This window comes from Rhinolophus sinicus, chromosome 15 (assembly GCF_057876585.1).
Source record: "Rhinolophus sinicus isolate RSI-liver-muscle chromosome 15, RSI-T2T, whole genome shotgun sequence".
Classification (NCBI taxonomy): domain Eukaryota; kingdom Metazoa; phylum Chordata; class Mammalia; order Chiroptera; family Rhinolophidae; genus Rhinolophus; species Rhinolophus sinicus.
In genome coordinates, this window is record NC_142515.1 from 43,134,548 (window position 1) to 43,162,397 (window position 27,850).

At 36.0% G+C, this 27,850-nt stretch overlaps 1 protein-coding gene across 5 annotated transcripts in view; it reads right to left on the reverse strand.

Moving 5' to 3' along the window:
• Positions 1-27,850, reverse strand: part of JMJD1C (jumonji domain containing 1C) — a 251,508-nt gene that overhangs the window by 201,276 nt on the left and 22,382 nt on the right. For 2 of the 5 annotated variants that reach the window (XM_019731784.3, XM_019731780.3), the window contains exon 1: positions 8,685-9,189. The exons of the other annotated variants lie outside the window; for them this stretch is intronic. In XM_019731784.3, coding sequence (XP_019587343.3) covers positions 8,685-8,852 — 168 coding nt within the window. In that variant the 5' untranslated portion in view covers positions 8,853-9,189. Of the gene's footprint in view, positions 1-8,684; positions 9,190-27,850 lie in introns of those variants that run through there. 5 annotated transcript variants of the gene reach the window in all.

Genomic DNA, 27,850 nt, shown 5'->3' on the forward strand with positions numbered 1-27,850 from the left:
CACACAGACCTCTCCTAGCTTTGAAAAATTCTAAAATCTATTCTATGAATGCTGACTTAGTCTCCACTGCATGTTCTACTGTTTCGACATTCTCTGGCATGTGACAAGAAATCTCCTACATTTACAATATACAATTTTCATACAAATGTAGCAAATACTAGAAGACACCTGAAATGATGAAGAAGCCAAATTCAACTTAAAATTTAAACACCTGCCATAAAAGCAATGTAAATAATCCCAACTAAAGAGATAATAGATGAACAGATACCTTCACCACAGGTTTAGGGCAGGGGGTAATTGAAGCCATTCAAAGGGTTAGTAATGAAGAAACTTTTCATAATAACACTAAGACGTTATTTGCCTTTTCCACTCTTATTCTCTCATGAGTGTAGAGTAGTTTTCTACAGGCTTCATGTAGTGTGATAGCACTGTTCTGACAGGTAACTGAATTTGTGCTTGTTCGTTATAACTTCTTATTTTTAATTCTTAATACAGTAAAAATCAATAACCCACAAAAATCAAAGCTCTATGGGATCCTCAATAATTTTAAAAGTTTTAAGGGATACTAAGACTGAACGGTTGTATACGACCAAGATCAGATCACACACTTTGCAGGTAGACTGTTATCAGTATATGCCACTTGATATTCTGCTTAGTGGTAAACAAGTTGCTTTTAACATGAACTATAAGAAAACTGTGCCTTAATTTCAGAAACATTAAAATGTGGAAAATGTACATCTTAAAATCAAAGAAAAGTGGCATTTCTAGATTCATGAATAATGTATAAAATATTGTTAAATTGGACTTTGTTTTTCACGAACACAAATAGAATAATAACTTTATACATCATTTGATTCAATAATAATCTGTTTTCTCATTTGACTCAGCTCATGCAACACCAATACCATTTTTAACAAAAAATAGGTCTAATATCACTTTGACATCAGAAACTTTTTTTTAATTTCATAAACAGATTACAGTATTTTAAAAATTTAAAAATTCCAACAAAAGATTTGCCAAAGCACTGCAACAGTTTAATAGGTGATTACTGAATTTTAAATACCAAAGGATAGGGACAAGATGGACACCTAAACACTAGAAAATGGAGTTTGGACTTTATCAGATAAGCAAAAGAAAAACTATTAAAGTGAGCTGAAGGGAAACTCAGGATGAGTAATTGGTCCACACTGAATAGAACAGACTGGAAAAGAAACAAATTTGAAGGTAAAAATATCATTAAATCCATGCCAGGAACAATGAAGGTTTGAACCCAGTGGTAGTACAAACTCAAAAAAACCGGACAGGGAGGACAGGGAGAGCAGACTGCAATTTGAAAGAAGAAATTTGTAGAATTCAGTAAATACCTACATTCTAGGTGGTGAAAAGATAAAAGATGAAGTAGTTTTCAGACCCAGATGAGACTTCAAGATAAGTCTCAGATGGGAAGCTGATTTTCAATGAATAAGTTACATTTTAGACACATTATATCAGACGCAAATGGAGGACACTTATGTAAAGACATCAAAGGGCGAGATGGTGGATTCAAAATGAAGGCCAATGCTTAAGATGCAGATTTGTGAGTAATGATGCAGAAAAGTACAAGAAAACTCTCCAAAGGTAATAAGATTGAAAAACACAAAACACAGTAAGCAAAGGACTGAATCTCTGATACTAATAAGAAGATGGGAGGAACTGTAGTAAGGAGAGGACCTGACTAAAAAAATCAAGAAAAAGCAAAGGTTCAGAGAGAGTATGTATCAAAGCAATAGGAGGGAGTTAAAAAAAAAAAAAATTCCCCAATAAATTTAATAATAAAAAAATAACAAAAAGATTAAAGTCTGTGAATTACTAACCATTTGGAGAAGCAATACTGACTTCTTTTGATGAATTTGCATTCTGGGGTATTTTCACCAAAAAATTAAATGTAGTTGATCAAAACTTGTAAGTACATGAAGAAATATATATTAAATTATTTCAAGGCCCAATATTGTAGCCTTGGAATATTTATTTTTCTACCTCAATTAGTCCAATCATGGAAATCCAAATCCTGTGAACTCATCTTGATCATACAAAAGAAACACTAAAAAGAAATCCCATTATTTAGAGGAAAATTTTGGTCCTGGTAATATAACACAATAGGTATGTCATAAAGAAAAGTTTCGTTAACTCAGAAGTAAAAACTTTTGGGACAGACCTGAAATTTATTTTTGCTTAATAAACACTTCATTCCAAGACAATACAGGTAAAAACCATTAACATCACAATTCTAGAATTAAAGAATAGGAAAAATTCTGGATCTAGATCAATTCCATTCTAATTCTAGAATTGTGATGTTAACGGTGTGTGCAGCTTTAAAAAATTATTTTTATGTATATAAAACAAAATCTAACTTTCTAAATCATTTAAAATTAATAAATTTGATTTTGTATGTCAGGAAGTATGCTTATAAACCCATTATAGTTAAGAAATTTCAGGAAAGAGTTATTATTTCAGAAATTAACAAAAAATGGCAACCTTTACTTTTTAGGTCATATTCTATAAATGTTGTATGTTTCTACTCCGTCATTGTTGACCAGATAAATAATATTGGTACACTGTTTCTTATCTGTGATTTGTTAATGATTCATCCAGAAAATGTGACTGACTGAACTTTTTCTTTGGATTACATATTTTTAATACATTGCAAATTTCAGGTACAGTGTTTCATCTATATTTGTTCAAAACAGCCTAATATAACTGATTTTAGTAGTGCGTCTTGAAATTAGTTTGAGTAAATAGGAACTGTGTATAAGTATGTATAGAGATATGTAACTGATCGCTTAAAAAAACCTTAGGTTTCACTGAAACATTTCTCAAAAATACTTTTAACAATTCACTTGATTTATAGTGTGAACCTCGGTTTTCTCATTTATCAAAACAGTGAATGGAATTGATCTAGATCCAGAATTTTTCCTATTCTTTAATTCTAGAATTGTGATGTTAATGGTGTGTGCAGCTTTAAAAAATTATTTTAATGTATGGGATACACCTGCACACAATAAAGCAGAACATATCATCCTTCTTGAAAATCATCACTGAAGTTATTCAAAATTGACTTAATGAAAGTGTAATGTCTTAACATCAAATAACAAAGGCCAAGTGTGTCAAGAAAATGCCTATCTTTCATACTCTTTCAAAAAAAATGTAATGAAATATTACCATGTGTATCAGCTAACATGCTTTTGGTTCCAAAGAAAAGAAAAACCAACAAAAACAAAACAAATACTTAATTCTTCCATAATGAAAAATCCTATAAGTGAAAATTCAATAGTGGTACTTAGGCTTCAGAAAACAATTTGATCAGCCACAGTTTTCTGTTGACTTCAACTCTACAAGCCTCTGTATGTCAGCTTTGCCTTCAAATTGGTTTACCTTAAAAGCAGAAAAATTGCTGTGGCAATTCCACACTCATACCCTCGCAATAATATCCTTGTCTTCATTCTGATTGGACCTATTTAGAGCATGCACTCATCAACGTAGCCAGAAGTGTTCACTTCCCTGATTGGCCTACAAATACATGGCCCACGCTTTGGTCAAACCATACCACAGATAATGGATATTGGGGAAGTAACCACTAAGGTACACAATGCCACAAAACAAAAAAAGATTTAAAATTACGAGTAATTAGTAATACATAACTTGAGATGGTTAGTATGGATTACAGTATTCAGGAAATTTATGATATGCACTCATTTATTTACCATTCAATGAATATTTACTAAACAGCTATGTAAATGCTAGGTACTGTACTAAATAGGTAAAGGGGAAAGAAAATGAATATGAGTTTGAGTATTGAATACATTCTTTGTACGTAACTTGGAATTGTCAAAAGTATATAAATCTATAAACATAGGAAAATAGCCTATATTCTTTCAATTACATTGTAATATCTAGATATTTTTACTTTTAAATATGATGACATCCCTATATGAAGAACAGAATTCTCATGGTAAAATGTCGTTAGTCCAATTACCCCAATGAATGAAAAAATTCTCTGTTTTAGATTAATGGAATCAAAAAATGTGCCAGAATGTATATATAACAGGTCAAAGGGGAAAAGGTACATCCGTTCTTTAATTTTACACAGAAACATACAATTCACACCATTTACTGAGTGAATACCTCCTTTTAAAATCAGGTAATGGTCATAAATACACAAATTACATGCCATAGCTACAATTTACATACTCATTTTATTGCACCTAAATCTTTAGGACTAACAACAAATTCAAGAGAGGGCAAAATCAGTCTATGTATTTTCAGTCAGAAATAAAAGTCTTCCTACCTAGCAACTAAACCAATTTTCCCTATGGTTCAACTTATCCAGATCATACTAAACAATAAAATAAAAATCATTCGTTCATTCAATATTTTGTGAATAAGCTGGAAATTACCCTTATCAATACTGCAAGACCATGTTATAAATTTCAAACTTACCTAAAAAATTATACTAACAAAACTTAAAAGGAAGTCAAAAGTTACCAACTCAATATGATACTTAAATGAAGAGACAACTGAGCAGAAATGTATAGTACTAAAAATATATTAAATCTATAAACACAGGACTTCCTTATAAACAAATCAATCATAAATCACTTTAAATTTCCTAAACACGAATACTTTATTTATATTTAAGACACACAAGATGTGCAAAATAACTTTTATTTTCAGTTACACAGTTTAGAACAGTTTAAGATCTACATTCCAAGGTTAGCTACTCCTCATTAAATTACCGTAACAAAATTCCTCCAAATACAGAGGGTGCCAAAAAAATGTACACGTTTTAAGAAAGGAAAAAAATATATTAAAATTGTAATACTCAATATATACCAATAACAAAAGATGAATATAAGTCACGTTTGACTTCTGCAATTACAAGAGGTGCTCAAAGTGGTTACCATCAGCGTCCAGACTCTTCTGATTACGGGAAATACTGCTTGAGCACAGATAACATCTCTTAAAATGTGTATGCATTTTTTTGGCACCCCCGACCCCCAGTATAAGCAAATATATGTGTTTGGTCTATGAAAAACAATATAATTTGTTCCTTTTGGGTATTAAAAAAAACCTGACACATTTTTTTTAAATACTCACATTTCAGACAAGGTAAACTTGAAACAATGTTGCAATCACCCTAAGCATCAAGGGAAGGTGGTTAGATGAATGACTGGATGGATAATAACCAAGTAAATAAACGGCTGATAGATTATGAAATGTAAGTAAAACAAAGAGTAAATCAATTTTTGCTCTTTAATAAGTATGACAGTATTATTCAATATTATGCAACAGTACTTCTCAACTGCCAGCTTTCCTTCCATGATACTTCCAGAAAAGTTTCTCAAGAAGTAAGGCAGTAAAAAAAAAAAAAAGAAGTAAGGCAGTAATAATGTTCAACATGTATCCCAGGGCAAAAACCTTCTAAATGATGGGGCTAAAAAAATTCCAACATGATAAAGGCTCACAATATACTTTATATAGGCTCACAATATACTTTATATATTTCAACTTCTTCAACAACTTGGTCCTCCTGAATAAAAGGGATTCAGATAAAATCTTTCGTTGGTTAATGTAATTCCAATAGATAGCCCAGAAGGTTTTCAAGCCATTTTATTAAGTCACCAACAAACGTAGGTGAAATTATCAAAGCATAATTTAGGAAAAGTTCTACATTAAGCTCATTTACTTAAGAGATCAGAGAGTGATATCACTAAAACTTCAGGCATGAAAAACTACAATTTTAGCCATAATTTATTTTTATCAAATCATATATGATCGTACTATAAAGGAATATTTTTGCTACCATGGTCTGGTGGGCAGAATGCCACCCCAAAGACACTTATGTCCTAATACATGAAACCTGTAACTATGTTACATTACATGGCAAAGGGGAATTAAGGTTCAAATGGAATTAAGGTTGTTAATTAGCAGATGGGGAGAGTATTCTGGATTATCTGGGTGGGTCCATCATGATCACAAGGGCGTTTAAAAGTGGAAGGGGAAGCAGGAGAGTCAGAGGGAGAAGTGACCAGAGAAGAATGGTCAGAAATACAACACTGCTGGCTTTTAAAGAAAAAGAGGGTCATGAGCCAATAAATGTGAACTGCTTCTAAAAGCTAGAAAAGGAAGAAAAAACAAATGGATCTCCCCTAGAGATTCCAGAAAAGAACATAGCCCACTGAGACCCATGTGAGACTTGTCATCTCCAGAACTGTAAAATAATCAATTTGTATTTTTTAAATATGGTTGTGTTAGTTAACAGCAGTGATAAGAAATTAATGCACTAGGGAATTCCTCATACATAAGACCAAATAAAACAATAACTTCTGAAATAAAGTATTCCCTAAACTACTTTCAAGTTTTGATAGTGACCCTTCCAAACACGTGCCATAAGTACGTATAGCGAAGATTTCTAATAAATTTGCTAATGCTAAACTGTTCTGAATTTCATTAATTTAGGAAACATGAATAAAAAAATGAATGTAAGTGTCTGGGAGTTAACTCTAACACTGTAGGTTCTAGGCTGAAAAAACTCAGATTATACTATAACAATTTTTAAAAATAAAGACTGTTAGATAAAGAAAAACTCAAAGGTTCACATAATTATGGTTCAAAACACATTTTTTTCTTTTTTTGAGGTAATATTTGCATGTAGTGAATGCAGAGATATTAAGTGTACAATTTAATAAGTTCTGACATATGTATACACATCCCTGTAACCAACCATCAAAATATAAAACATTTCCATCACTTGAGAAAACTTCTTCCTGTTCTTTCCAGTCAATCCCTACCATCCACATACATTTTTCATTTTTAAATATCCAGCTTAATACCTTACCTTTTACAAACATGATATATGTAAACCTCTCTTTATATTATTTAAATTTCCATGTAAGAAAGTTTTGAATATATTTAACTTTGATAACTCGAATGTCACCAATAATGTTCATAATTTAAAACTGTAGTTTTCTAATTTTCATGAATCTAAAACAAAATGCTGTAGAAAAACAAAATATCACTTCATGTTTGTCTTGAATATTACTAAAATGCTTAATTATACTCCAACTAGCTTCTACATAAAAGCCAGGACAATTTCATATCAGAGTAAAAGGAGAAATAAATTCAGCACATGCTTTTTACACAAACATACAAAAAGTTATTGAATTGCCACAATTGTAGCACAATTAAGATCAAAATTCTTTTTAAGTAGCATTTTTTCTTCTTTTCAATGAGAATAACCAATAAAAAATTTCAAAATTCTTCTAGTCTGTTTTCTACTTTACAGTATCAAGTCAGCATTAATACATGCCGCATGACACCCTATCATTGATATACTCGTATATAGTCATGAAACAAGGTTTTACAAAAAAACACACACAGAAATTCCAACAACAAAAAAATAGGTATGTACATGTACGGATAGATATTAAAGTGAACCTGGAATTGTAAATCCATATATATATATACAAGGAAAAAAATATTCCCAAGTTTGAAAATTTCAGTGAAAATTAAAAGTCCCAGGGCACTACCAATAAATTTCATGGATTACGTACTGGTAAACTGACCTTTCGAAGCTTAGTCAATGTCTTGCCTCTCTCTACTCTGCCCCCTTACCTTCAACCTGTCACCCAGTGAAAATGGCTTGGAACACTGACAGAGCATATCACTTCTCGAAATCGTACACATTCCTACATTACTGAAAGAAAATACTGGCAGTGTCATGCGTAAGGCAAAGGAAAGCAAAGAAAAAGATAACGGTTCAGCAGGCCATTTAACACTTTAATTTACAATACTTTCTGCTTCATTCAATAGTAAAAAAAAAAAAAAAAGGAACGGATGGTTCTAAAAGCATTATTCACGTCTACCAAAAAACCCCAACACTATGGAAAAAACAAACAAAAGGAAGGTACAAAGACAGATAGGAAAAATGAAGGGGGGAGGGAGGGAGGAAAGGAAAAAGGGAGAGGTTAATTTCTAGTCTTCCAAACCCAAAATTTTCATTTTCATCGTTTCCAGTTAGGAATCCAAACATCTACTTGTAGAAAGAAGTTGAATCAGAGCACCAATGCCACGGCCTTTGCCAGGAAAGCACACAATAATCCTAGTACCGACTGGAAAACCAGAGATCTGTTTCTTTCCGTTTCTCTCTGCCCTTCAGCAACCTTACAGTAAGTTTCAAGTCTCCAATCTCTGCAGCAGTAAGACTTTTGCGAGAAAGAGATGCTGGTGAAGCTGCCCGCTACTGCCACGAGAGTCCGCCCCACCCGCCATGCCCACCCCACCACTACACACACCTGCCCGCGCCGCGCCGGTCTTGCAGCCCCGCCTTTTGGTAAGGTGTCCGCGGCCGCCCGGGAGCCGCAGGGGAAGCTACAGCCGACCCCCTCCAAGACAGCGGCCGAGGATCCGAGGCCAGGGCCTGGGCGTACGCCGGGGAGTCCAGGTCGGTCACCGTTCCCGTCGGGGAAGCTACTCTCGGGGAGGCGGCGACCCCGTCATTTGTGGGCAAAGCCGCCGTGAGGTAGTAAGAGGGGCGTGACCGCCGCTTGGCCGGACTCAGCTAAGATGTCAGAGGTAAGCCCTCAAGGTGCGGGTATGAGAGCGGGGAAGCGGGCGCAGACTGGGCGATTGAGGGGTGCCGCTCTTACCGCCAGGTCCGGATTGCGGCTGTCCCTATGTGACACAGCTCGGATGACCCCCGCTCGCCAGCCCCGCCAGCTGCGACCGCTCTGCCCGCGCTCCGGCCGCGCCTCTTCGCCGACCGCCACGCACAGGAACCGCTTCCCCACCAGCTCCGGCCGCGTCTCCACCGCCATAGTCGACACTAGCGAAGCGGACGCTGCCTTATCCACTGCGAGGGAACCAACGAAACCCCGCGCCTACCGGCCGCCCATGCTAAAGAGAGCGAACCAGAGGACAGCCGCAGCCCCGCGAGCGAACGAGCGCGGATTCGGGGGCGCACCCGACGCTCTGCCCAGAAGGGCACAGCGACCTCGGTCTCTCGCAGTCCTACTCAACACTCCCTGGACTCCCTGACTCGCAGCCTCTCGCTGCAGCTCCACACATAAAAAAACCAAACTGACAATTCTCCACACAGCGGTCGGAGGCCCGGAGGCAGCCCCGGCGGCCGCCGCCACAGCGCCGTGGCCAGTACTACTCCGCCTCCCCATCCACTAGCGATCTGCGAGCGCGCAGCGCGTCTCCTTCCGCCGGCGCGGGCGGGGTGAGGGAGCCGCGAAAGAGGGTCCCAGGAACCACCGCAGACGGAAAGTAGTACCCGACGCTTTGGCGGTCGCTGCGGGACCAGCCGGGCTACGAAGTAAAGAGGGGCGGGAGAAGAAAATGCTCTCTTTCAGGAACACTATGAGGAGCGTTTGAAGTCCACCTTTCTACTCGTCGCTCCTTCAGAAGTGGGGGTGAGGCCAAAGTGAAGTATGCTGGTTTCCATTCTAGGTGACAAAACAAACTCCACGTTAAAGGCCGCATCTCCAGAGCGATGATTTTAGAACACAAGGCCCCCGCCGTATGAGTTAGCGGAATTTTGCCTGAATTAAGAGTCCTGTAGTCCCAGCAGCAAAGCAGAGCAACACTTTTAACTGAAAACAGTTCACGGAACTCAGTTACTGCAGAAAAACAGTCCACGATTTTAAATGAAAATGAAGAAAACACTGCCATCCTTTCATTCTTCCCGTTTGCGGAGATGCTAGTTACGTGTTTGAGCTTTACACCTCGCTACTGCTTAGTTGTAAGGACGCCAAACTCTTTTGTCAATATCCTTAAAATTCACAAACGCCCGTTTGAGTACTTTTGATACAGTACTAGTACATACCTCAAACTCACTGGTCAGATAATAAAAACAGGGAACAGCTCTGGATTCAGTTATTAGAAAATACCGTGGAAAGAAAAGGATTTTAGCCAATCACAGATCAGAAAAATAAATTATGTTTACTTCCCGTCCAATCACAACAGGACTTTGTAACCCATACACACACAAATCTCAAACTTGGAACAATTAATCCTTTGGTCCAACCCTTGAATCTTTATAAATCAAACCTTATAGATTTCGATTTCAGTTATATTTTATGTTTTTAAAAGGTAGTTTTTAAAATTTGACTTTTCCTGGGCCACTAATGATTATAATCAACTACAAAAATCTAGCCCAATAAAAACTTACTCTAAATTTTGGTTTCTTAGAGGCATTCCTAAATCTCTACTCCAAAAAAAGAAAAGTTACCTTTTTAAAGGAATTTACATGAGTAATCTGAATGTTCAAAATAAACATAAGGCTTTTATGTGCTTTCTTAGAAAATCCAAGCTGAGTTGTTAGAAGTGGGAAAAACATGGCCACCGCTAATAGGTAAAAAACCAAAATTCAAGGAAGGTAGATTTTTAATCATTATGGTCTATTTTGCTAATCTAAAGACCAAATACGCAATTTTAATATATCAACAATGGAAACCTGTTTCCACAATGCATACTGGCAAGTTGAGATAAAAATTTAATTTTAGGCGTCCAATTTTATTCCTAGGCCCACTCTTACTACCTACTGCATAATATTATACTTAGCAAATCATCTTGAGAACTACAGACTTACATTTCTAAAATCTCAACTTGGATTAAGAAGCCAGTAAAAAAACCTGGTGGAAATAACCTAACATATGGAAAGAGAAAAGACAGAGTAAGATCTGAATTCAGATACCGAATTATTAATGATTTGCTTTGTGATCTTAGGCATGACACAACTGTTACAATGGAAATGCCTGCTTCCTAATCTTAATGATATTCTAGGAGCGAGCAAGTGAGTAAATATAAAGTAGTTTGAGAAAACAGATGCAAATAACACTATTATTACATAAATTCCATTCACTAAATTATATTTTTCGAGTATAGGTTGTCAGGTTGCCTTACATAAAATTGCTAGTTCATTTCAATTTTGTAGGCAAACTCCTCTAAATGGACCCCCCTAGGAACCCTCACTACATGTTGAAAGCTGTCCTTTTAAGCGTTCTGGAAAGCATGAAAACCCACCAAATCAATCAAAATATTTCAAGTGCAGAAACAAAGTTTTCAGAAGGCCATATATCCTCATAACATTTTCAGTCAAATGTCTTATATTTTTAGCACTATATTCCAAATAGTATTTTATAGAATCCCTTGATGACAGCCAATGCCTAGTGAATACAAGAAAAAATTTTACTAATTTGTGGATACCTTGCTATTAGGGAAACTTGAAATGCATTTTTTAACACATGAAATAAAAAGACCTTAAAAAGATTTTTGTTTGTTTGCTGGCATTTTTTGCTTTGTTTTGGGGAGTATTTATATTATTTCATTCTTGCCAGCAAATCATAACTAAATAACATGGAATTAAAATAAATAAAGTCACATTTGAAACGTTAGGATATTTGTTTGTTCAATCAGTTCCTTTACACCCTTTATTGTCATTAAGATCCTCAGAAAATGACAATATTAGTCAATGTAAAGAAGTATTTTTCACTATGAAAAGAAAATGACAGAAGTTTTAAAATGACTATGTTTATTTATAGAAGCTGAAAAATTAGAAATATAGACTAGATCTTCTACTCTCTCAATCCCTACATGTAAATGTGTACATTAAATATACCCTCCCACATACGTATCAATTCAAGCAAGTATCTTATAATCTATATAAAAGATACCTTGGGAGATCTTTTTTTTAATACACAAAAATTTATCGTGAAAACTATTTGGTTCGTTAAAAAAAAACCCACAAAAACCTAACTTATAAAGGAAAAATATATTCATTGCAATAAGGGCCATAATTATCCACTTAATTATCGATAATTAGTAGTTCATGAAGTTTAGTTTTAATAAACAAATAGTTACTAGTTATAAAATTTTCACTTTTTGACCTGGTGTAATTACAGAAAGGGCCAATTATCCACTCTCATACATACCAGTATTTTGGGTCACTATGGGTGTCTTATTTTTGTTTGTGGGAAACGAGTAAACTCGTCATATCGCCTCTAGTTGGAACCGGCAAAAATTTTGCAAAGTAAATAAATAGAGACCTCTTTTTAAACTAAAACACTTAAAGTTTCATAGAAAAATATCAAATAGATCGAAAGATATGAATATTTTACGGAAAGTCTAATTTTGGCGAGAAAATGTCAAAAAAGCCCCGCATTATGACGCGATTTGGCGGAGAAATGCCTGCTTACAAAGTGTTAAAAATCACAGATAAAACACAATAGACAAAAAAATTTAATGTATGAATATTATAATACTAGCCACCATTTATGAACACTTACTATGTGTCAGACACTATGCTAACTGCTTCACTCATCTAATCTCACTTTATTTTAAAGATAAAGAAAATGAGTTTTAGAGAAGTTTACTTGCTAAGAATATACATTGAAGAACTGGAATTCAAAACCAGGCCTTATGATTTCAAAGTCTCCTGCATTAGGCTAAAAAGTCATTAATAAGAAACATGAAGGTCAGTCACCTAGTTGCTTCCTCCTTATTAACACACATTATTCATAATTGATTTGTTTCACATCCTGCAAAGTTCTGGATATAGGACCTCTGTCCTTGAGAAGCTCAAAATCTATGGGGAAAGATAGACAATGGAAATGCCTTGGTTTGTTTATTTAAGGAAGTACTGATAGAAGAACACACAAGTTTAGTGGATTTTAAGAAATAATTTTCAAATCTATTATAACTTGGAGGCCTTTATTAATTGTGAAATGTAAAGACTGGATTGGGTTATGAGGTCTTAGAGTATATATAAGAGGTACATTTATGAACTGTGGAAACCATTATTAAAATGAAGGAAGCCAAAAATTTCAAATGAATTATGCAAGTGGAAGACCAAAAATAGGATGGAAATAAATTTGTTACCATGTTTACTATTAAATCCTAAATAATTTTTATTTAGATATTTTCCTAAGCCCGTATTTAAACTGAACTCCTCAATCATATTTATGATACAGTAACTCGAATGTTACTTCCTCAAGGAAGCCATCTCTGATTCCCAGACTACGTCAAATCCCCAATTATGGATTTTCAAAACATCCCTTGTTTTGTCACCATTCTATCACAATTGTATTTATACCATTGATTGTTTTATATTTGTCTCCCTTGATAAAATATAACATCCATAAAGGCAAAGATAAACTATCTTGTTCATAACTATACTACCATCTACTAAGCTTTGTGCAGAGCAGATAATGTTATTGAATTAATTAATGAAGGAATATAGCAAAATGTACCTTTTTCTAATTCCAACCCAACTAAAAGGAACTTAGAATCTCTAAATCAAGAGTCCTAAATAAGAGTTCATGTCCTTCCTACAGGGTTATTTATCGCCTTTAAAATAATGTCTTACATCCGTACATTATCTCATTTTATCATGAAGGTACAATGTAAAAGCCTTCATAAAACTTGAGCTTCACCCAAAAAGCAAGGTTGTTCCTGGGAATATTTTCTAAAAGAACATGTAGAGACAAAAAGTTACAATTCACAAGAAAAACATTCATTTCATTACCAAACTACCAATTTAATGCAAAACCAAAAATGATCCTACAAGTATATATCCAAAACACCAGTCTATTTTTAGTATTCTGAAGAGAACAGTTTCAAACAATGTCTTTGATGGAAGCAACATACAAACATAACTTTTTGACTGTCTTCTTGATGCCATGTGGAAAGAGCAAGAGAAAGAAGGAAAGTAGAAAAAAAGGAAGGACTGAGAAAAGAAGCAATTTCTACTAGGCCTTTCAATTGGAGAGTCTTTTAAGCTCTCCACATTTGTTACCCAGTTTCCAAAATTTAAATTCTGGCTGCACAGGACCCTACCACTTCTTTTCAACATTTCCTATTAAAAATGAGACTATAAATCTGATTTTTAATGATAAAAAAGTTAAAATATCAGAATAATACACATAATATTGGAAATTTCCTAATCTGTTGAATGAGGAGCTACAAGAATTAAAAGAAATGTAAAGTTGTCATTGAGCATTCAGCAAGTGTTTTCCTACCGTTTCACCGAAAATAAGACCTAGCCGGATAATCAGCTCTAATGCGTCTTTTGGAGCAAAAATTAATAGAAGACCTGGTATTACATTATATTATATTAATTATATTATATATTATATTATATTATACCTGGTCTTATAGTAAAATAAGACCGGGTCTTATATTAATTTTTGCTCCAAAAGACGCATTAGAGCTGATTGTCTGGCTAGGTCTTATTTTCAGGGAAACATGGTAGGGTGTCCCATGGCACTTATGTTTATTCATAACCTCTCTCATAAATGCCTCAACTATTAACTCATTAAAATATGCTAGATGGCAGTTTGCACTTTGCATCTTCAACTGTTACATTAGTTCCTTTACTTACAGACAAGTTAGATTCCTAAAGGATTATGTTCCTGTTAGTCTCACAAGCTTTTGTTGTTGCCACATTAGTAGCAGCAAAGCTATACGTCCTAAATAAAGGCTCTGTTCATATCCATGAAAGTTAATTAAGGAAAAGAGCTTCTATACTTGATTTTTAAAACTATTAATATGAGGGAATGTCAAAGTAAAATCTAAGCTAAAAAAAAAGTAAGACATACTTACTCAAAATCTCAGCATGCTAACTATACTCCATTGATGTTCTTCCCCACAGATGAAGCTAGAGTCTACACAGTGAAGGAACTTTATGATCAAGAACACTATTTCTGAGGCAAATTTCTCAAATTAATGGCCTCTGGCTTCAAAAAAACAAAACCAAAACAAAACAAGACCTAGCAGTGAAATATAGGGAATCTTTAGTCATTCTTTTCTTTGGCACATTCTAGAAAAAGCCACATGATTATATATAATGAGATTTATAACATACTTCAAAACATAAATATGTAATAAAAGTAAATTATTCCATATAATGGAAAGCATTGTCTTCCGGCTCCACATATGCTTCACTACTCAGATAATTTATTTATTCAATAAAGATAGTGTATAAAATACACTTCCAATTCTAAGTCTCATGTTCACAGAAGCTCAGTACTTTTCCTTTAAAAATCACAATTGACACCTGAAAAGCAGACCTCAAAAAAAGACATTAACTACAAACTTAAATTTCAAATCAATATCCCCAAAACATTCTGCTACTCCAGGGCATATTTTGGTATTATCTAAGATTAAATGGTCAAGAGAAATACTCAGGCTAACCAACTTTTCACAAAATATGCAAACATTTAAGTTAAAACTGGTCAATCCGGGCCGGCCCGGTGGCTCAGGCGGTTGGAGCTCCGTGCTCCTGGCTCCAGGGGCTGCCGGTTCGATTCCCACATGGGCCAGTGGGCTCTCAACCACAAGGTTGCCAGTTCGGTTCCTCGAGTCCCGCAAGGGATGGTGGGCTCTGCCCCCTGCAACTAAGATTGAACACGGCACCTTGAGCTGAGCTGCCTCCCGGATGGCTCAGTTGGTTGGAGCACGGGCTCTCAACCACAAGGTTGCCAGTTCAATTCCTCGACTCCCGCAAGGGATGGTGGGCAGCGCCCCCTGCAACTAAAATTGAACACGGCACCTTGAGCTGAGCTGCCGCTGAGCTCCCGGATGGCTCAGTTGGTTGGAGCCTGTCCTCTCAACCACATGGTTGCCGGTTCGACTCCCGCAGGGGATGGTGGGCTGTGCCTCCTGCGGCTAGCGGCGGCGGCTGGACCTGGAGCTGGGCTGCGCCCTCCACAACTAGGACTGAGGGAACAGCAACTTGAAGCTGAGCAGAGCCCCCCACGACTAGGATTGAAAGGACAACAATTTGACCATTGTTCCCCAATAAAGTCCTGTTCAAAAAAAAAAAAAAAAAAAAAAAAAAACTGGTCAATCCCCATTACATAGTGCTGTTTACTACTGGATGTTTTATCCCAAATGTAGCAAACTAGAAATTAACAGTCACATAATGTAGCGTAATGAAAGAGCAGGATCCAGGAAATCTAGGTTACTTTCTACCACTAACTGCTGCATACTTTGAGCAAACTACTTTGCTTCTCCAGGAATAATATATAAAATGTAGAGGCTCATATAATCTTTCAAGTTCCTAAAAGTTTGCTTCTAAGGCTTCTGAATACTTCAGCAAGTAGCAAAATGTACTCTCCTGCCACGTGGTAGGTTCAAACCTGAAAAACGTTAAAGGATCGACGAAAGTAATCTTGTTTAGGAAAACAAATGTTTTTAGCCAGAAAGGTTCTATCTCAAAGGTCTCACAGAAGATATACATATCAGTCATTAATACATACGCGTACACACTAATAATATAGACCAAAGGACTTCCAAATTAAACACCATTGTAGAATGGCTTCTTTCTTCTCTCCAAATTTGCTCTTAAAACCAGCATGTTAAAATAATCTATCAGAACTAACTTCAAATGGAGGAATTTTTGATATGTTATGCATTACAAATAACATTTGTATTTGAAACCTTTACCTTTATATATCTTTGTTTACAATACCCAAAATTCCATTTTTCAACTATTCTAATTACAAAATTATTTTGTAATCGTTTCATGTGCTTTTATATCTATATTTACATGGAAGCTTCCTTCCCCACTTGTAATTTGTTTTGATGTTCACAAGTTTTAAATTTTTATATGTCAGTATGCTAATATCTTTATGCATTGACCTTAAGTCATGCTTAGAAAATATATAGGTATTCCTCTGTATTTTCTTCTAGCAGTTTTATAATTCAATTTTTTTATAATTCCTTCAAACTTAGATGATATCTAACCCTGAAGGAGGGACAGGAAATCATCCTGGCCCCAAACAATAGAAGTCTACTACTACTGGGGCAGAGGGGAAACAGAGCTTACCTAAGAGTAAAGTTGGTCTAGGACAAAAGATAAGACCAGCTCCCAATAATAAGTACAACAGCACTCTACTAATAGAGAAGGAACAAAAGAACACAGAGAGACTCTCTCTTCAGTACAGATATATAAGTAAGGCCTAAAGATATAGATGGAGTAAAAACACTGAGTTAAAACTTTCCAGTAAATCAACCCCCGCCTTAAGCAGGAGGTGATGATAAAAGTATTTAAAGTTGATGATGCAATGAAGATAACCAGAGCAACAAAAAGACATAAACTCTTTTCAACTCCAGCAAAACAGATTCAACTCCACATACTAACAGTTTAGCAAAACAAGAATCGTACCTATTTCTTAGCATAAATACTATGTATTTCAATCTCTACTATTCTGCAAAAGATGGCTGGCATTCAATCAAAAGTTATAAGCCTAGCAATGGGGGTGAGTTCCCTGGTCAATACGGCAATGCATGTTGGAACTACTATTACCTTTTCTACAAAATTGTATGAAAACATTTACTTAAGTCTTGCATTTGTACCATTCCTCCAAATAAAATAATGTGGTAAATCCTCCCCCCCAAAAAAATATTATAAGCCACACAAAATACCAAGAACAAAAAAAATCACTGCTATCAGGAGACAAAATAATCAACAGAAGCAGACTTAAGAGATAACTCTAATGTTGGAATTATCTGCCAAGAAAATAAAAAATAATTATAAACAATGATGAAGGCGCAAATGGAAGGAACAGGTAAACAATATGCATGATCAGATGGCAAATACCAGTGATAGAAACTACAAGGGTTGAAGAGAAATGCTAAAAGTGAGAGTCAATCTGAAATGCTAAGTATGAGATATGCAATAACAAAATTTAAAAAGCCTTTGAGAAACTCATCACAGACTTGACACAGCTGAGGAAACAATCAATAATCCTGTAGATTGGTCAACAGAAATTATCCAAACTGAAACTAAACAGGAAAAAAACGGTGGGGAAAGAAAATCTACACAAACAGGAGGGAACAGTTTCCAACTTATTTTATGAGGCCAGCATTACCCTGATACCAAAATCAGACAAAGAAATTACAAGAAAAGAAAATTATAGATCATTATCTCTCACAGATACAAATATCCTCAACAAAATATTAGCAAATCAAATGCAATAATTTATAAAAAGCATAACATATTAACAGGGGTTTCTCCTCGGAAAGCAAATTGATTCAACATTGAAAGCTCAGTGTAATTCACCAGATCAACAGACTAAAGAAAAATGTGATGGCATCAACAAATGCAAAAAGGAATTTGAAAAGAAATCCAATCCCTATTTACAATAAAATTCTCAGTACATCTGCAGTAGAAGGGCACTTCTATAACCTGATAAAGTGCATCTACTAAAAAATTACTGCTAACATCATATTTAATAATAAAAGACAATGTTTCCCCCCAAAGATTTAGAACAAGGAAAGGACATCAGTTATCACTACTCCTACTCAATAACACATTCAAAATCCTAGGAAGTGCAATAAGAAAAATTAAAAGGCATACAGATTGAAAAGGAAGAAATAAACCTGCCTCTATTTGCAAATGTAAAGATTATTCAGCAAATCACAAAAAAATCTTCAAAAAAGCTCATAGAGTAAGTGGGTTTAGCAAGGTTGCCGGATCAAGATCAACATGCATAAATCAATTATATCTCTATACACTAGAAACAAAAATTGGAACTCCAAATTTAAATAGTACCATTTACAGTTACATCAGAAAATATTAAAATATGTATAAATGTAATAAAATAGGTACAAGATCTCTACACTGAAAACTACAAAGTCCTGATAAATAACAGAAGACCTACATAACTAAGTAGAGCGATATACCATGTGCATGTATTAGAAGACTCAGTTCTCCCCAAATTGGTCTACAAATTCATCTCAATCAAAGTAATCTCAATCAAAATACCAGCAAATTTTTTTTTATGTTGACATCAATGTGTTGACTCTAAAATCAATAAGGTAAGGCAAAGGAACTGGAACAGCCAAAACAATTTTCAAAAGAAAAAAATTGAAAGACATATTTATCTTACTTCAGGACTATACTATAAAGCTACATTAATTAACTCAGCATGACATTAGCAAAAGAGTAAATAGGTGTTAAACCAATAGAATACAGTGGAGAGTCCAGAAATAGGCTCATACATATATGGTCAATTGATTTTTGACAAAGGTAAAATGCAATTCAATGGGGAAAGGACAGTCTCTTCTTCAACAAATGGTGCTGGCAGATTAGACATCTATAAGCCCAAGAAGTGAACCTTGACCCATATCTCACAGCATATACTACTAAAATTAACTCAAAAATGGATCATAGACCTAAATGTAAAATATAAAACTAAAGATTTATAGAAGAAAACCAAAAATTTTCATGACACTGGATTAGACAAAGATTTCTTAAAATCCATAAAATTCATGAAATTAAAAAAGTAAACATCACTGAAATTAAAAACTCTCTCCACATGTCATAGACTGGGAGAAAATATTTGCAAAATATATATCTGATAAAGGATTTGTATGCAGGATATTTAAAAGACTCTCAAAACTAAATAATAAAAAACCAATTTTTTTAAATGGACAAAATTGAACTGATATTTCATTAAGACATACAAATGTCAGAGAAACACAGGAAAAGATACTCAATATCATAAGTTATTAGGGACACGGAAAGTAAAATTACAGTGAGATATTGTTACACACTTATCAGGATGGCTGAAATTAAAAGAAAAATAAAACTGTCAATACCAAATGTTGAGGAGGATGAGGAGCATTTAGAAGGCTCATACAGTGGCTGCTGGGACGAATACAAAATGGTACAGCCACTTTGCAAGAACATCTTGGTAGTTTCTAATAAAGTTAAACATACACTTTTCATATAACCCAGCAATCCCACTTTTCGGTATTTACCCAAGGGAAAAAAACCTATGTGCACGCAAAAACCTGTACTCAAATATTTATAGCAGTTTCATTTGTAATTGCCAAAAGCTGGAAACAATCAGCTCAACTGGTGAATGAACGAACTTTGCCATGCTACTCAACAATAAAAAAGAACTCACATGCAACAATATGGATGAATCTCTGCGGGTCAGGAGTTCCCAAGGCCACTTTCAGTAAGATGATTTACTGAAAAGTAATCATCAGGTTCAATGATTTACTAACAGGACCCACAAAACTCAAAAGAACAATTTTACTTATGACCACAGTTTATTATAGCAAAAGGATATAGATTAAAATCAGTGAAGCGAAGACGGGAATGGGGCAGGGTCCAGGAGACACCAAGCTTCTAATTGTCTTCTCCCAGACATACTCAGTATTTCTCACAGCAAGAATGCATGACAAGACGCATGGAGTACTGGCAACTAGGGAAGCTCACCTGCGGCTTGGTGTCCAGCATTTTTACACAGCATCAGAAACATAAGTAGGGCTGACCTTAGTCTCCATAGGTCAAGCTGATACCACACTGCCCAAGGTCTCCACCACACTGCCAACCATGTTGTCGACATAGGCAACCTGGGGTGGCCAAAGGCTCCCAAATAAACAAAGACACTCTTATCAGGCAGGATATTCCAAGGGATTAGAGGTTACCTCCAAGGACCTGTGCAAGCGCCAAACCTTAGGCAGCTGAGTTGCCCATTTGGGCAACTGAGCTCTTTTTACTCAAAACAACACTGACACCAAATGTGTGAGTTCTTTTCCTCACATCAACCAATTCTCCAACTCTCCACACACCAACTGGATGTCCTACAATCATTTCAATTCTGGCACACTGCATCAGACTCCTCAGGCTTTTGGGCTCAGTCCCACGAGACTGTCCTCACTTCAGATGCCAGTCTCAAGTTACCAGCTCTCCAAGTTACTTCTGTCAGGCTTTGCGACAAGGTAGGGGGATTCCCACAACCCCTCCACCCCCATCCCCTGCCCTGCTTCAGGTTCAATAATTTGCTAGAATGGCTCTAAAAACTCCAGAGAATATTCTATTTACTATTGTCAGTTTATTATAAAGGACACAAATGAACAGCCAGATGAAAAGTTACATCCGGCAAGGTCCAGATGAGTCCTGACACAGGAGCTTCTGTCTCCAGAGTTGGAGTGTGCCACCCTCCCGTTAAGTAGATGCATTCACCAACTCTGAAGCTCTCCAAACCCCCGTTTAAGGGTTTTTAATGTAGGTTCTATTACATAGGCATTATTGATGAAATCTTTGACCACTGGTGACTGAACTCAATCTCCAGCTCTTACCAGCCCCCCCCCACCCCCCAGTCAGGAACGTCAGGAAGCTATCTAGAGGCCCACCAAGAGGCACCTCATTGACATAAGCTCAGGTATGCTTGAAAAAGGCTTGTTATGAATAACAAAAGATGGTCCTTTAAAGGAAATTACAAGGTTTTTAGGAGCTCTCTGGCAGGAACTGGGGACAAAGACCAAATATGTATTTCTTATGTCACAGGAATGCTATTCCTTTACTGCACAACATCAAATGCATATACTAAGAAAGCAACCAACCCCAAAAGGCTATGAAGTGTATGATTCCATTTATAATGACATTCTAGAAAAAGCAAAACTACAGAGACATAAAGTAGATCAGTGATTGTCAAGGTCTGGGGTGGGAGGGAGGGAGGGAGGGGGAGAGAGGGAGAGAGGGAGAGGGAGACAGAGAGAGAGAGAGAGAGAGAGAGAGAGAGAGAGAGAGAGAGAGAGAGAGAGAACACAAGTCTGCACACGCACGAGCTTGAGTACCAAAGGGCACAAGGTAGTATTTATATCTTGATTGTGATGGTGGTTACACAAATCCACGTGCTTATCAAAATTCACATAACTATATACAGAGAACAATGATTTTTACTGTTTGTGAATTATACCTCAATTAACCTGACTAGGACAGTCAGTAATATTCATTCACCTGAAGCAATTTCATCCCTTAAAAATGGCAAATACAAAGGTTATGTAAGCAACAAGACAAATGCCTTTGCTAAGTGAAAAGCAATGGAAAATTGTATCTCTGCTCTATAGGTAAATTAAAAAATTATGCATGCACACAGCCAAAAGAAAACATTTTGACTCAGTGGCTGGCAGAATTATGGGTGACTATATTTTTCTCTTCTACTTCAAGTTCCATTAATATTGTCTGTATAATAACAAGCAAAATAAGCTACTTAAATTCTTTTAAATAATAGGTGATAGTCTAATATTGGTAGGCAGAATTCTAAAATGACCCCAATGACTGATGCCCTTGTATAATTCTCTTTCCTTGAGTATGGGTGGAATTTGTTTTTAACTAATGGAATATGAAAAGGTGATGGAGTATCACTCCCATGATTATGTTATTTGAATGGCAAAGGTGAAACGATTTTGCAGATGTAATTAAGGTCCCTAATTGGCAGGCATAAAATTAATGAAAGGGGAGAATTTCCTGGGTGGGCCTACCTAATAAGATGAGTCCTTTAAAAGAGGGTCTAGCGGTCAGAGACTTTCCTTGTGGCCTTGAAAAAGCAAGCTGCCCTGAACTCTACAGCTGGCAGGAAATGAATTCAGCCAACAAACCAGTTGAGCTTGGAACACCCTGAGCCTCAGTGATACCTCAGCCCTGGCCAACACTTTGATTGGCAGCCTTGTAAGACCCTGCGCAGAGGATACAGCTTACCTTGTGCCCAGACTACCGATCCATGGAAACTGTGAGATAATAAATCTGTGCTGTTTTAAGCCACTAATTGCGGCAATTTGTTACACAGCAATAGAAGACTAATCCAGTAATTAGAATTATTTTCTGGGGAATCTTGGCTTTACCTATCTCAAAGTAGAGGACATACCCTGTTCTTGTTAGGCATTCCAATTTTCACAAAAAGTGAACCTTAATACAGCTTCACTGAATAACGTTCAGACTTAATCAATAACACAAAGGATCTGCATTTCAGAAAGTTGCCAGGAAATATAATTTCAAATTCACTGCTGCCCAACACCGAGGAAAAGCTCCACTTCTAGGGTCCATCTAGTTACTCAAAACTTAAATTTTGGGGGAAGGGAGAGGAGAGTTAATATCAAAACCTCTAAGGGAATAGATGATTATTGTATTTTAAATGCCTATTTTAATACAATACTTTTACATTTTAAAAAAGACTTGTTTTGAGATAAACCCCAGAAAATAAAATTCAATAAAATTTTCTTGGCCAACAAAAATAGCTATGTGGAAATTTCTCGTTTTATCTATTATCTATAACCAGTTTGCAACAGAGGGTTGGGGAAGAAGTAATAACAGAAATGGAAGGGAGAAGGGTAAATGGATGGGAAATTATGTTTGTCTAAGCTTTTAAAAGGATGGGAATTATCTCTAATGAATTCTACTGGGGGACCCTATACAGCAGGGAATGAGGTTCCTAGAATATACATATCATACGGGTTTGCCATAAAGCTAGTTTAACTGCAATTAATCATGGATGGGATTCCACTGACCATTGTGAGGAACGTTACAAAAAAAAAAAAACAATTTATTGGAGGGATGTGGTTTAAAATGCTTTTCACACTGTAGTACATGGTATCCATGATTACAATCAAGAAAAACTTCTTTTTGGTCTTAATATTAGGAAGAGTCAGGCTTTTCCCCAGCAGGTGTTTTATTTTCATCACACAGAAACAATGAATTATGTTACCGAGCCAGTTTTCTTTCTATGTAGTGCTGCTAGAAAGCTTTATGCTATATATTTTTTAGGTGTTTTTTTCCAACCTTTTGTTCTGAAAATTTTCAAGAATTCACATAAGGAGGTAATATAATGAATGCCCATATCATTTCACCCATGTGTAGTAAAGAATGTATCACTATCAATTAAAGACTTTTCTTTAAATTGACATTACTATGCCATTATCAATCTGATAATAGGTTTGCAAAAGCCTGAAGAATGAATGAAAGTCAGCCAAAGAAGGGCAGAAGGTAAAGGGTTTCAGGCAAAACAGAAAAATAGAAAGCTTGAGAGAACCTGCCATGTCTGAGGAAGAGAAATTCAGTATAGCATGACTGAAGCTGGAAACACTTGAGGCAGGAGGGGATTTGGGGACAGAGGGAGTATGGGCTAAGGGAAACACGAGTGGTGAGAGCTGATGGCAGGCATGTTAGCAGGGACCAAATGGCCATGACCTACTAAGAAACATCTTATGAAGTTTGAATATGAAACTAATGGCAAATGAAGGCACTTAAGGACTTTAAGCAGGGAAGTAATAGAAGCAGATTTGTATTTAGAATTAATCCAAAACAGCATAGAAAATGGATAGAGAAAAATGATTAAGAGGTTGTTGTAATAAGTTAGCTTATTCTATCTCTTCTTCTAACTTTAATGCTTCCCTCCATAATGGCGCCTTACTATGATGGCAATTTTAAAACGCTCATGTCTCTCTCATCTAGAAAACAAACCTACCCACTCCCTTAACTGCACATCACCCCACAGTTACTATCTCTCTCTCAATTTATATTATTATAGTCTCATTTCTTGAAAGTCCTTTCTCCAAAGAACTCTGCTTAGCTCACTCCTCACTTACCCCGTCTCGACTCAAAGACATATTACTCCAAAGTGAGGCTCTTTCTGTGCTCTCTATATCTAAACAGCACTCCATCCCCAGCTCTGACATTCCTGAACGCCCATCACCATCTGACAATTATGGGCAAGACACTATGCTAAGTTCAGGACAGCCATGACATGAGTGAAGAAAGTGATGCTTAACTTGCCATGGGTCACAAAATTAGTTAAATACAGGAGCCAGAATTTAAATTCAGGTAAGCACAGGGTTGGTACCACAAAGTTGAGGAAGAACAAATCTAATAGCTTCTATCTTCTTTTCTCTTTGAAGAGAAGATCATCTGCTAAGAATAAAAGGAAGGTAATGAGATAGGAAACTTGGGGACTATAAAGAAATAACCCCATGAAAGTATTAAAGGACTGCCAGAAACAATAAAGGACTCAGCTAAATCAGAAAACATGGATTTATGGTGACAACGACCAATGTGACTTTTCATCAGGAATACAAGTGAAAAAGTAAATAAGGCATACAGTTAGACTAATGGTTCTCAACAAAGGAGGATGGATGGGCAATTTTGTTCCGTTGGAAATTCGGCATAGTCTGGAGACAATTTTGGATGTCACAACCTGTATCTAATTGCTACTGGCATCTAGTGGACAGAGGCCAGGAATGCTGCTAAAAAACATTAGCTGAATATCCCACTTTTCTTAACTACTTCTCTGGTAAAAATTCCAAAAACAGATAACTCTAACAGATAATAGGTGACTCACACTAGGCAAGAAAAAGAGAAAGACGTGTTTATTCTGTTTGATGCAAAACGTTTTTGTATCATCTTTTACATTTTTCATTCCTCTGTCCCATTGATTTTCCCTCTTACTCTTTCTATTCTCCAATCCCTTGTACCTGTATCTCCAATCCCTTTGTACCTTTTTTCACAAAATAACATTTTTTTTAAAAGTTTAGAATTGAAAAGGTCAAGTTTTTAATAAATAATTGGCTTCCTGACCAACCTGAAATGGATGGCTACGGACTAACACTAGTTCCAGTGTGGCCACAGGTTTGCTCGTCCCTTGAGGACTCAGGTAGCACTAAGACTATATCAGTCAAGATGCATGAGCTGCAGGAACTTGCTGAGGAAAGCAGAGGGATAGAGGGCCGTGGGAACTTCCAGACCAATCTTCTTTCTTTTCTACAGTCCAGGAACACGTTTCCATGTTCTATTCCTCAAATGTGCCGAGCTGCTCCAATTTCTGAGCCTTGCGCATGCTGCTCCCTTTTTGCAACGCACTATCCCAGGCTGCTGACCTAAAGGGCTCATTCTTAATCGTCAGGTCTCAGCTAAATTACCACCTCTTCAGAAAGGCCTTCTCAGACACCGTCACCTAAAGTGACCTCCAGGGTTACTCTTCCTTCCTCACCCTCCTATTTATTTCCTTCATAGCACATAGCACAATTATTTACTAGCTTGTATTTGTCTCATTAATGAGAATGGAAGCTTCATGAGAGCAGGGTGCTTGTCTTGTTTAATCATCAGCTTCCAATGCAGTAGTTCAATTTGAATACATGAATAGAGAAGGTATTAATAACAATAGTGATGGTAATAATAACAGCTAACATTTACTGAGCACTTATCATCTGTCAGGCACTCTACTGAGTGATTTACAGATAAAGTACTAGTTTACCAACCTTAGAAATAATGAAATAAGAAATAAGAAAACTAAGACTCTGGGCTGTTAAACTACCTTGCCCAATGGTCACACAACTTAGTAAGTGGGTCTTTCTACCGGCAGCCCAGTTGGCAGAGAGGAATTTACTCATTAGATGGAGAAAACTGGAACCAGTCTTTGCCTTAATTACTCTACTTCCATCTTTTCTCTTACCTTTCTCATCTTGCTTTACTATTACTAAATAAAAAAGCTCCTCTTTTTTATCACCATCTTTCCTTTCGCCCCCTCACAATTCTTTTTAATTACTGGCCTTTTACTCCACTCTACTTAATCTGATTCAAAATAATTTCATGGTGTACTTTGACATTTATATGTAATATTTTAATATAAGGTAATCAGTACTCACTAAAATATTATACAAAGATCTACAATTTTATTTTTTATTAAGAAGGAATCTGCACCTATACTCTTGACCCTCCTTTTTTTTTGCATTACTGACTCTCACTCATATAGCAGTCAGCTTGGTTGTGGACTGTTTACAATAAATGGAAAAGAATGAGAAAAAGGCATGCTTTTCTTTCCTCTCCGTTCTCTTGGTTTTTTTTTTTTAGAAGGTAGATATGAATATAAATCCTGCCAAAGCCTATCTGTACCATAAAGAGCCCCTTCTTTACTGTATCTGAAAATTTGCTTGGGAGTACAAAATTTAAATTTATGCCTTGCTATTGCTCCATTTCACACTGTCACCACAGACTCTTTCATGGTCGTTCCCATATCAGCTTAGAGCTACAATCCTCCTCAGGGGAAAAAGTAGGTTTGGGCTCCAGACTCTTTCCAGACAAATAAGGAAACTTTCAGAGAACTTTCTAAACAGTTGAATCAGATAGCTGCCACAACACTTCTATGAGAGTCCCAAGAGAAGTTTTCTTGCCAACTTCAGAAATAGCTATTTGTCTCCACAAAAGAGAGTTCATTCTAAACTTAAAAAAAAAAAAAAAAAAAAAAAAATTCAACCTAGCAGAAATTCTTTGCCCTTATAGAGTTTACTTTTAAATAACATATAAAGTGATTGCCACTTTTTTTTAAAGGCAATCTGAATCTCCAAATAAAAAGTTTCCTTCCAGATATGAACAAAGTCTGACAAAAGTAATTATGATAAAGGAAGGTTTCATCAACAATGAAGATTTAAAAATCATTTTTAAAAAGCTAATTGTAAATACAAATAATCATTAAAATATAAGACAAAGGAAACAAATTACACTTTTATGCACCTAGCTCAAAGTGGTAAGTCCAAAATGGGGTAGGAGGTTGGATCAAAGCAATTGAAAACAATTAGGACAAATAACCTGCACAGTTCTGCCTGAATAACCCCAATATTAACTAAAGTACTCACTTTGTTTTAGCTGTGAGGTTCTGACTAAAATATGAGTCTAGGTAACAGTTGCATCTTCAGGGACTTGTCAGATAAAAGTGTTAGTTTTCTATTAGTTTTCTATTTAACGGGGGAAGAAAGATGATTTAAAATTGTCTGGATTTCTTTCTTTTAATTTCTTTCCCTTCTTTATTCTTTCCCTTATCTTCTTTTTTCAACAGTATTCACAATTCAAGACAATTCTCTGGGTATGGAGACCTGATGAAATAATGTATTTACAGCAGATAATTTTAGTCACTATTAAAATCTAGATTGACACCTATGAAAAATCACGAGCTATTTTTAAGTAGGCAGAAACAAAACATAATTTCTGAAAGTACAGATTATTAAAATAATAAATTCAACAGCA